The following is an 11,827-nucleotide window of genomic DNA, read 5'->3' on the forward strand; positions in this document are numbered from 1 at the left end:
ACAACATATTATCTTAAAGCAACAGTATATGTAGACATTATGATTTACAACATGCAGAACTAATTCTAGAATAATTGCAGGAAAACAGATAGAAATTGTTGTCTTGCCTCTAGCTATAAAGATAAGCGATTTTGTGTTATTAAAATAAAGTTGATCCTTGATCTTTTTTTTAATTTTTTTTATACGGTGCTGACACACTGATTAAATAATAATATGAAGTTGGTAAACAAATTGTTTAATTCATGTAAACAGCAGGAAGTCAAAGTGATACTTGAATTCTATTGGATAAAGAAATCAAACATATATTTCAGATATTATAACGACATATCAGTCGGCAGATTGATACCTGTTTGCAAGTAAGACGTACCTTTCTTTTTTTTTCTATATCATTCTTCATACACAATGAATTTATTTTCATGGAAATAGTCGACGTAATAATTACAGGATCATATGATATTATAGTGCTTACATCTACAATGGGACTCTTTTCGCATATTTATAGAGTAAAACTTTAAAAAAAAAAAAAATTTCAAATAAACATGGATAAAATTTAGATTAGTAGAACTTCATGGTATCAATTGTTTCTTTGACGTGAATTTTATCATCTTTTTCACGAATTAATTCATTGTACATCTTCATATATCTATTACTACTCATACAATTTCTTAAATTGTAAATAATGAAAATAATGACGAAGGAAAATAAAAAACCGTATTCGGTTGTTATTAACCAAAGTAGCAGGTACAATGATGGGTAATTTCACAGATTTTTATGAAATTTTTCAAGCAATTTGAATTTGTATAACTGCATATCAATATCGAAAAAATATATAAGTAACTTTTATACTTTCGGATATATAGCAAATTGAATATTCTACAGAAAGAATTACAAACGTAAAGGATGCACGTAAATATCGAAAACAGTATTGAAAATTTGACTCTAAATTGCCTTTTCTCAAAAACGTTTCTACGAATTTTCTTTAAAATTTATATGTTATTGCCACTAAAAATCAGTTTTATTGATATGAAAGTTATAAGGGGTCACCGAATTCGTTTTTGCTTCATAAATCATTCAAGTGTCTCTATAATATCTAAAAACGTCGAAAACTAACATTTCTTGCCACGCTGTCACGATTATGTTTGCCCTTCAGCGATTTTTTCCACGCTGTAAATACGATTCAATTGTTCATACTCATAAAACAAATTCGGTGACCCCTATGAATTTTATATCAAAAATGGAAATGTCAGTAGCAATAACATATCAATTGTAAAGAAAATTCGTATAACAGGATAATCAGAAAAGTTAATATCAAGTCAAAATTGCTTAACTTTTTTACGATATTAACGTGTGTTCTTGCATTTATTTGTACTTTGTTCCTGTCACGTAATGTTATCATTTTAGCGGTATTTTTAACATTGCTATATAAGCGGGAGGTATGGCTAGCCATAAAACCAGGTTCAACCCACCATTTTGTCTTAAAATTTCCTGTACCAGGTCAGGAATATGGCAATTGTTATCACATAGTCCGTTTTCATGTATGTTGGCGTTTGTTTTTGTAGCAGTTCAGTGTTTCTGTTGTTCCGTTTTGTTTCCGTTAGTTGATGTGTTTCCCTCAGATTTGGTTTGTGACCCGGATTTGTTTCAGTAAAATCGATTTATGACTATTGAACAGCGGTATACTACTATTGCCTTTATATATACATTTGTATCACTATTTTCCGAATATTCTATTTGTTTTATCTCACAAAGTATAAAAATTATAAATATAATTTTTTCGATGTTCACGTGCAGTTCCTCATGCTGTAGTTTTATTCAAAATTCACAAAATCCCGCGAGATCATCCATTTACGTACCTGTTACCTTGAGGTAGAAACACGTTCTCGCGTCATTTATATAGCATATTCACTGTTCACAATGATCATGTGGAGTCGGATAAGTGTTTAATCAGGTAAATGCATGGACATATATTTATTTATAACAGTCTTGATAATTTAAAGAGACCATGTTGTCTTAATGTGAACAACGAGTTTTACAATTATGTGGTTCTGGTATGAGCCATATCTTGCAATTAAAACAATCAAGCAAATAAGATGGAAATAACGACAATTCCATTGGCTTGATTTTATGTTGTATCATCAATAGAAGACGTATAATCAAGCAAGCAATTTATGAATTACATTGTATGTTTTGCACGTTTACCTAGCGTATTTATGTTAATATAAAAAAATAAGAAGAAGTGGCATGATTGCCAAGAGACAACTCTCCAACAGAGACCAAATAACATAGAAAAAAACAACTATAGGTCACAGTATGACCTTCAAAATGAGCAAAACCGATACCGCATAACAGGGTATATGAGGCCCCACAAATGACAGATGTAAAACAATTCAAACGAAAACAAAAATCCAACGGCCTGATTCATGTACAAAACAATAAACGTAAAAAAAATACGATAAACATCAACAAACGAATTACATGCTCCTGAATGGGAACTGGCACATACAGAATGTTTGCTGATGCCAAAACGTTTTTAATTGCTAAAAGGAATCTCGATAGTTGTAGTAGTAATAGTTAGCTTGTTTTTAATCAATACAGCTCCTCGACACAAGTATTCATTGCTAAAAGATGCTGTCCATCTTGACGTTGATCTTCATCGTTTCATCTACATACGCTGGTAACTATATTAAAATATACCAAAACCTAATTTATGGAAATTAGTTAAAATATTTTTCTATTGTACCTAAACAACAATGTTTGTCCTAAAATTAAGTCAAATGCTTGTGCAAAATGAACATAAAAGGTTTTATCTATTAATGTGCTATATATGTTTATAGAAAATGTAAAATATAATAAAAGATGCACAAAGAAAGTTTGAAACTCGTACAAACACTGAACACCATAGTTTTATAGAATTTAAATGCCTTTTCAAATTCGATTTTTTGTAAAGGAATCTTGTTGAATTGAATAATATGATTTAGTTAAAAAAAACGTTAATTTTTTTAATCAATATTAGAGGATATCAATAAGGTACCAAATACTAACTTAATTTTGTTAATCATTTAGTACAATGGCCAAAAGGTACCTATACACTAGTCAAACCAAAAGCAGGATGCCCGGCTGGTTGGAAGGAAGGATGGCGTAAACAAGATAACGAAGACAGTAGAAATGCTAACTTCATTACATATGGACATCATTTCTTTGGTAATAGCTATAACATCTTATTATGAATATGAACTTAAATTAAAAACAGTGTTTCAGTATAAAAACAAATTACAATAAAATAAAATGCAATCGGTATACACCTAACTACAGCTTTAAAAGTAGTCCATAACTGCAACATGTCGACATATTTAATTTATTCAACAAAATAAATGTTTTAATCAACAGTATAAAAATGAGAATATATGCGATGATTGCCAATGAGACAACTCTCTACAAAAGTTTAAATGAAGTGGATGTAATCAATTATAGGCAACCGTACGGCCTTCAACAATGAAAAGCTCATGCGGTATACTCGGCCATCAGAAGCCTCGACATGAATGTGAAACAATTTAATTGAAAAACGGGCTAGTTTACAACAAAACAATTTACGAAACACAAATATGATAGACGTGAACAAACGACAACCACTGAACTACATGTTCCTGACCTGTGACATCCACATAAATAATTAAGCGTGGTTAAACATTTTTTTGAGCGCTCAACCCTACCCCTAACCTGGAACAATGGTGTTACAGCACAACATAAGAACAAACTGTCAAAATCAGTTGAAATTGGTTTAACTCTAAGGATTGGTACGAGGCTAAAAACAACAATCATAAAAACATTAAAGCAATAGACACAAATAAAATTGAGAATTGAAATAGGGAATGTGTCAAAGAGACACCAACCCGACCAAAGAGCAGAAAACAGCCCAAGGCCACCAATTGGTCTTTAACACAGTGAGAAAATCCCGCACCCGGAGACGGGCTTCAGCTTGCCCTTCAACAAAAATGTGTACTAGTTCAATGAAAATGGATGTCACACTAAACTCCAAAACATACAAATGAACTTAAATCATAAAACATACAAGACTAACAGCACCGAAATAATATTACACGTAGTTACTGAAAGCTAGTGCAAAGCCTATTACAACTAATAAATAAAACTTGTTTTCCCAAACAAAAGGATCCTTTGGACGAAATATGGTTTTTCATTATTGCACCAAAGACGAACATGCTATATCTGGAACTCAACATTGGCCAAGAGGAAACTACTGTATTCTAAGACAAGGAATATCCTGTCCACCAGGTATATGTATATATTTACCGTGAGCATACTGAGTAAAAATAGATATGTATAAACATATGCATTTTAACGGGCAACATCTAAAGCTATATCAAACTTCAAATTTGAAAGAGAAGTTTAATATGATATATATACTATAAAACAAACGTACGTGAACTCTCTTGTAAAAGAAAATCCTTTTATTATCAAAATTTTTTCATAAATGTACTGCTATTGAATTATTGTCTTCCCATACACTAATTCACCGAAAATTGTCTATATGCTGTGACCTTAACTACGAGACCTCTCGTAATAACTTTGGCTGGCGCACAGCGCAAGCTTGAGGGAAAAAAACACGCACTGGAACGTAAATAGTAATAACTGATTCTTAAAGAACAAATTTGATACAACAAATTATTTAACAAATGTTAGCAGAAGTTTATTTAACAAATTGGAACGCATGGAAAATATAAAAAAATATCATGACTCTATCAATTCACTTATTTGTCACGTGCTTCATATGCTCTGTGTTGATGTCACGATCCAGTTCACTTCGGCAACAAACTCGAATGTTAATTAGCTTGCGTTCAACAATCAAGGAATGAAATATTATTTGATTCATAATACATATTTAAAAAAACGGGCCTACAGGACTTAGTTCAGTATATATGCATGCATTAGTTCAAATATTTCGATAACATTAGAATTACAAGAAATTTGTTTCATACGTCTTTGAATTATACCTTGTATATCATAATTATCAAATTATCTTTCACCAAAGTTTATATATGATTGTTTTGGAATTTCTGTTATTGTGATTCTTTATTATTTGAATCTCCGAAACATCTATATAATTTGATTTTCAATAAAGGGAATACCATAAATAAAGTAACTTCTTAAACAAGTGGTCTCCTGTGATGCAAAAAAAGCCATGCGATATATAGTAAATGGACCTTTAATGTCAAGTTATGATCATTATTAACATAGTTATAAGACTTTATGTTGCTGTTGATGTAATTACTATTTTAGGCTTCAAGATGGGAAGTATTCATTGGGATGATGAAGATAGTAGAAATAAAAATGGATTCGGGGGTGTACTTCCAAGTGGAATCTATGGGAGAAACACTCTCATAAACTACTGTTGCAGGTATTACATTTTGAATATAAATTAAAGCACCTAAGAGTAAACGTTTAACGCTACACATGCCGATAAAAAGATATATCCAGGACGGACAATTCACATAGAAATACGCATACCCCAATTAGCGCACACTTAATATTCTAGCCCCCACATTGATCGAGAGAGAGAGAGAGAGAGAGAGAGAGAGAGAGAGAGAGAGAGAGAGAGAGTTTTGACTTGTGTATTGTTTCAATTCTGAAATCTCTAAAATGTAATATGGTTATCCTGACTTATTCCATTGTTTACATTATTTACAGATCTGACGAATCATACAGAACTGAGGTTATTCTTCCAAGAAGTAAACCGTTCTATTTATTACGCTTCAAATCACCATGCCAACAGGTACAGGGGATGGTTGTTAGAGAGGAGATCGTCAAATCAGATGACGAGGACAAAAATAACAAAAACAGCGTCAGTGGAAGTCACCCACTGAATGATGGAGGAAGAAACAACAGGCTCTACTACTGTTATTATCACTGATATGTAACTCTTTATACAGTATAAAATATTATATACTTATATCTTTTATAATACCCTTTTTTAATATTTTTATTATGTTCAGTGCATTTAAAACACTTGTCATTCTTGTTTTGAATTTTGGTTTTGTTTTTGTTTGTAGAAAGGACAGACGCACCCCCAAAATATAACCAATGCATTGAAGGTTAATCTTTGAAAAAAAAAAATTTTACAAAAGTTTTCAAGAAATTTGCTGTTAACAATTTGTCCAATTTCTAAGCATTGACTTCTGCGCAGATTAAACGGAGGATGTGAATCATATAAATGAAAAGAAAATAAAAGTCGTAGAAAGGCAACCAATTGACACGAGTAAACTAGAGCAAATAATTTACGATATAATTTTTCTTTAATTTTTTTTGTAAACAGACTTTTAAATAAAAATATTCATGTTGTCTCTAACTAACTTAAGTAAGAATTCCTTTTAACAAGACAGCTGTTTAACTTTATAAGAAATAACTATTTGTTTTTATATAACTAGAATCATTATGAAATAAATGAGCTGATATTTTTTTATGTTGTTTTTGGGTATAGTATAACTTATTGGACTTGAGATTAAGGTTATTTCCCAAAGTAAAAGGTCTGTTTCATATCTTGATCTTTTCCTCGATATTAGCACAGATAGACAACTTCACACTATAATCTAATTTTCTAAATGTTAAATTCACATTTTACCAAAATAACGTATATTGTGCTCCATTGTATGGTGTATACATATATCAGTTAATATGTAACGGTCGTATAAGTTCACAATATACAAACTTCATTAACAGGGGTGTGCTTGTACAAAAAAAAAAATATGTCGAAGCAGCATATGAGGAAGAAAGACTGAAACAAGCTCTACTTAAAATTTACGGTCACCATCACCATTTGGTCGACCGATACGATATCTCGGTGTCTGAACTCACTAGCGACATTTTTTTGTGCCGTCTTAATTCAGATACCCGTTACATTTGTAAGTCGTTTGATCTGAACTTTTACTTATTTGTCCTATTGTCGATTGTGATATTTTCACTGAGTATGGATTTCCATGGCGGTGATGCATGTGAAACAGGAGATGCTTTCTCGCTCCTATTGCAGATCATGCGATTCCATCAGCTTTTGTTTTTTTAACTTAATTCGTCTCTTCTTACTGTGACTTGATAATAGGTGTTGCTGTTTACCTTTACCTATTGTCCAACCAGATTGTAAAATTGACAAAACATTGACCAGTTGGTGAATATATGATCACTCATGCATTTAGGGTCTACCTGGATGCTTTCCCATCACTTCACATGTTCATTGTAACTGTAGTTGGCAACTGGGATAGGTTTTTCGAAAGTTATCCATATGGCATTAAGGCTTCAATTTTTATCTTTGTTACATAACATAACATGCATACAGTTGTAGTTAGTTTATATGGTGTGAATAAAAATAGAGTATGGCCATAAGATGCAAACTTATTTCATGTTCTAATTTTTGCTAAAAAAACTACTGATATTCTGTTTTTTACATATAAATAACGCGTTCGGAGACCAAAAAATAAAGTTTTATTATAAACATAGTTGTATAGCAAAGTACTTAAAAGGGTGTCAAAATGTTTGTTTAAAACAGTCATATTACCCATTATTGTGTTTAATGTCTTGTATATCTAACCAAAAAATCTGAAAACGAATAAAACGCAAGCCAAAAATGTACCAAGACGATATGGCGATGCAGGATATATGCTAATGAAACAGCATTGAAAAAAGTATAATAATAAAAATACCGAACTCCAAGGAAAATTCAAAACGGAAAGTCCTTTATCAAATGGCAAAATCAAAAGCTCAAATACATCAAACGAATGGAAAACAACTGTCATATTCCTGTTTTGGAACATGCATTTCCTTATATAGAAACAACACAGTAAAACCATGAAGATATCGTGTTATGGTCGTCATTAATATGTAACTACGTGTTCAATATGTTATGATTCATAACAATCTGCCAAATCATAAAAGCCACTATAACAATGTCTACTAAATGAAAGAACGGAATATTTGCCAGTCACGTTGGCATGTTGTGTTGTCAAACTAAAATAACAACATTTCGATAAATACACCCCGTTAATTTCACTCATCGTATGAATGTACAACATATTAATCAAAACATTTACATCTTCAAATAAACGGAAATATCCGTATAGTCCGTCGTAATTTCTCCAGATGGATGATATTGTAGCGACATAAATTGTCTGATCATGTTTTAATACATCGCAAAAATGTAATTAAACATTGAACTTTTTAAAGTTCGAAACATACATGTATACTATATAGCTAGTATTCAGTATTATCAAATATTGAAATTTGTTGCAACTTGTTTTTAAAATTGAGAATTGAAACGGGGAATGCTTCAAAGAGATAGCATCCCGAACAAAATGCAGAAAACAGCCCATGGCCACAAATAGGTCTTCGACAGAGCGAGAAAATCACGCACCTGGAAGCGGGCTTCAGCTTGCCCCTCAACAATAATCTATACAAGTTCAGCGAAAATGGACGTCACACTAAACTCCAAAACATATAAATGAACCAAAATTAAAAAAAAATAATACAATACTAACAAAGGCCGGGTTAAACATGTTTTGTGAGATCGCAACCCTCCCCCTATACCTCTAGCCAATGTAGAATAAACAAAATGTCAGTATTCACCTCTGAAACTAACAAAACCTTTAAATAGACTTATTAAGAAGGGATATAGTTACGATACTGTTGTCAGGTCATTAAAGATTGCATATTTTGGCGTTAATATTGATTCACTTATAAGGTCTTTGCATCGGCACTAAACACATTTATTTAAAAACCAGTTGTTGGCATGACACGGGTTATGTTCTTCTCATATATGTTATGATGGTATGATACTAAACCCCTAACGGGAAGGATTGTGCCTGATATTCATATGATGAAGACATAATCTTTCAATCAGTTTAATTGAAGTCTGGAGCTGGCATGTCAGTTAACTGCTAGTAGTCTGTTGTTATTTATGTATTAATGTCATTTTGTTTATTTTCTTTGGTTACATCTTCTGACATCAGACTCGGACTTCTCTTGAACTGAATTTTAATGTGCGTATTGTTATGCGTTTACTTTTCTACATTGGCTAGAGGTATAGGGGGAGGGTTGAGATCTCATAAACATGTTTAACCCCGCCGCATTTTTGCGCCTGTCCCAAGTCAGGAGCCTCTAGCCTTTGTTAGTCTTGTATTATTTTTAATTTTAGTTTCTTGTGTACAATTTGGAGTTTAGTATGGCGTTCATTATCACTGAACTAGTATATATATTTGTTTAGGGGCCAGCTGAAGGACGCCTCCGGGTGCGGGAATTTCTCGCTGCATTGAAGACCTGTTGGTGGCCTTCTGCTGTTGTCTGTTCTGTGGTCGGGTTGTTGTCTCTTTGACACATTCCCCATTTCCATTCTCAATTTTACATAGTAATACGCGCAGTAAATTCAGTTCAAAAGAAGTCAGAGTCCGATGTTAGAATAGGTAACAGAAGAAACTTAGCAAAATGACAATAATCAACATAAATTAACAAAGGACTACTAGCAGTTATTGACATGCCAGCTCCAGACCTCAATTACACTGATAGAAAGATTATGTCTGCATCATATGAAAATCAAGCACAATCCCTTCCGTAAGGGGTTTAGTATCATACCATCATAAAATATACGAGAAGATCATAACCCGTATCATGACATCAACGGGTTTTAGAATAAATGTGTTTATTTCCAAGGCAAAGACCCTATGAGTGAATCAATATTAATTCCAAAACTGCCATCTTTAATGACCTGACAACAGTATCGTAACTTTATCTGAATAAGTCTATTTAAAGGTTTGGTTAGCTTTTGAGGTGGATGACGACATTTTTGTGCTTTGCATAGAGTATTACTGATTCATGTACTATCATCATTGGGACTGTAGTTTTAATGATCATGTAATAAACAAGTTAAGAATAACTTTTTTAAAATGTTAAATGTAAATACAAAACGGAGAACAACGTTTACTTAAACATCAAATTTAAACAAGACCAAATAAAAACAAAACTGTTCTTCACACTTGCCTTGGATGGTCAATATTTTTATTCAATTTGAAATAAAGTTACAAAACTGTTTAACTAAAATGTTTTTTTTTGCAATTGTCAATTTTTGGGATTATTTAAAAAAAAGAGTTATTGTACATTCTATTTGCTATATAACAATGTAGGTAGCATAATTTTCAATACCGTAACTACCCAACAACAAATTAATAAGATATATTTCAACTGCTCAAATTCATAGCTATAAAGTTGTGAATTAATACAAAAAATAACTACCAAATATCAGCCGCCAAAACTAAAATAACCATACAACAAAAACGTTCACTGACTTTTAAGGATATTAACCCTCACCTCGCGATCATTTGACTAATATATTTTCGTAAATGAAAACACAATAAATTAGAACAGGAAATCCTTAACCCTAATAATGAGAAAAAAATAGAGAACAAAAACAAGAAGGATGTTCACAAATACCGAAAGCAGTCTCCAAGTTCATAACCTGCTGATATGAAATCATTCTTTCCTTAACTCTATTACCGTTAGTTGTACTTTATATAAGATTTCATCTAAAAGCAAGACACGAGCATATGCAATGCGCAGAACACATTTCTAGAATAGCAATGCAGAAAAATAAAAATGAAATTGATGTCTTGCTTCAAGCAATAAAGATAAGCGATTTAATGTCATTAGAAAATGAAAAAAATAGTAATATGCATTTGGTAAACAGACTGCTTAATGCATGTAAAAAGCAGGAAGTCTGAGTGATACTTGACTTTTATTGGATAAAGATATTATAATGACATCACAGTCGGCAGTTTGATACCTGTATAGTTCAAGTAAGACGTACATTTTTTGTTTTCATATCATTTTTCATTCACAATGAATTTATTTTCACGGAAACAATTTACATGATAATTATAGGATCAAAAAGTAAAATCACAAAAATACTGAACTCCGAGGAAAATTCAAAAAGGAAAGTCCCCAATCAAATGGCAAAATCAAAAGTTCAAACACATCAAACGAATGGATACCAACTGTCATATTCCTGACTTGGTACAAGCATTTTCTTATGTAGAAAATGGTGGATTGAACCTGGTTTTAAAGCTAGCTAAACCTCTCACTTGTATGACAGTCGCATCAAATTCCATTATATTGACAACGATGTGTGAACAAAACAAACAACAATATATATGTAAAAATGTCACAAATAGGGATAAATAGTCTAATTCGGTAGGTCACAATGATTTTTATAATTTATACAAGATATCATTGTATAAAAATGTATATATTGTATCAATGAATATTAATGTTAATGAATTTTAGTTAAATGTTGATTTTGTATTATATTCGATTTTTAAAAGTCTATACCAGAATAGAATACACAAGAGTGATATCAAAAATCGTTTTCATTTTTGCAGAGAGAAATTGTACAACTGCAAATGAGTGAGAATTCTTTTACCCACATTTTTGTTTTGTCAAATAAACTTGGATAAAAGTAAGAAGAGTTGAACTTCATGATATTAATTTTTTTGGTTGGCTTGATTCTTATAAAACTTTTTTCCGAATTAAGTCTGTTTACTACTATTCTTTCTACAGTTAAAGATGGGCTTCAAAAAAATTGTGATGAGATATATTCTACCAGTGGTGTTAACCAGATGTGGGTTTTCAAAAATTGGAAAGATCTACTGCTTAATCTTCGATCACAATCTTTGCAAATTTGCAGCAACATAAAGACTTTTGATTTTTCTACGCTTTACACTACTATTGCCCATGCTCAGTTGAAAGATCGACTTCACCATCTCATTAAACAGAGCTTGTT

The 11,827-nt window shown here is 31.8% G+C and overlaps 1 protein-coding gene across 1 annotated transcript; it reads left to right on the forward strand.

The window, feature by feature from the left end:
• The first annotated feature begins 301 nt into the window (after positions 1 to 301).
• Positions 302 to 6,473, forward strand: LOC127702282 (uncharacterized). Its single transcript, XM_052206416.1, has 6 exons — positions 302 to 356; positions 2,596 to 2,674; positions 3,064 to 3,201; positions 4,168 to 4,290; positions 5,296 to 5,413; positions 5,704 to 6,473. The coding sequence occupies exons 2-6, from the start codon at positions 2,626 to 2,628 to the stop codon at positions 5,924 to 5,926; spliced, it is 651 nt and encodes a 216-aa protein (XP_052062376.1). The 5' UTR covers positions 302 to 356; positions 2,596 to 2,625; the 3' UTR covers positions 5,927 to 6,473.
• The last annotated feature ends 5,354 nt before the right edge of the window (positions 6,474 to 11,827 follow it).

Source organism: Mytilus californianus, unplaced genomic scaffold (assembly GCF_021869535.1).
Source record: "Mytilus californianus isolate M0D057914Y unplaced genomic scaffold, xbMytCali1.0.p SCAF_5, whole genome shotgun sequence".
In the NCBI taxonomy this organism is placed as follows: Eukaryota; Metazoa; Mollusca; class Bivalvia; order Mytilida; family Mytilidae; genus Mytilus; species Mytilus californianus.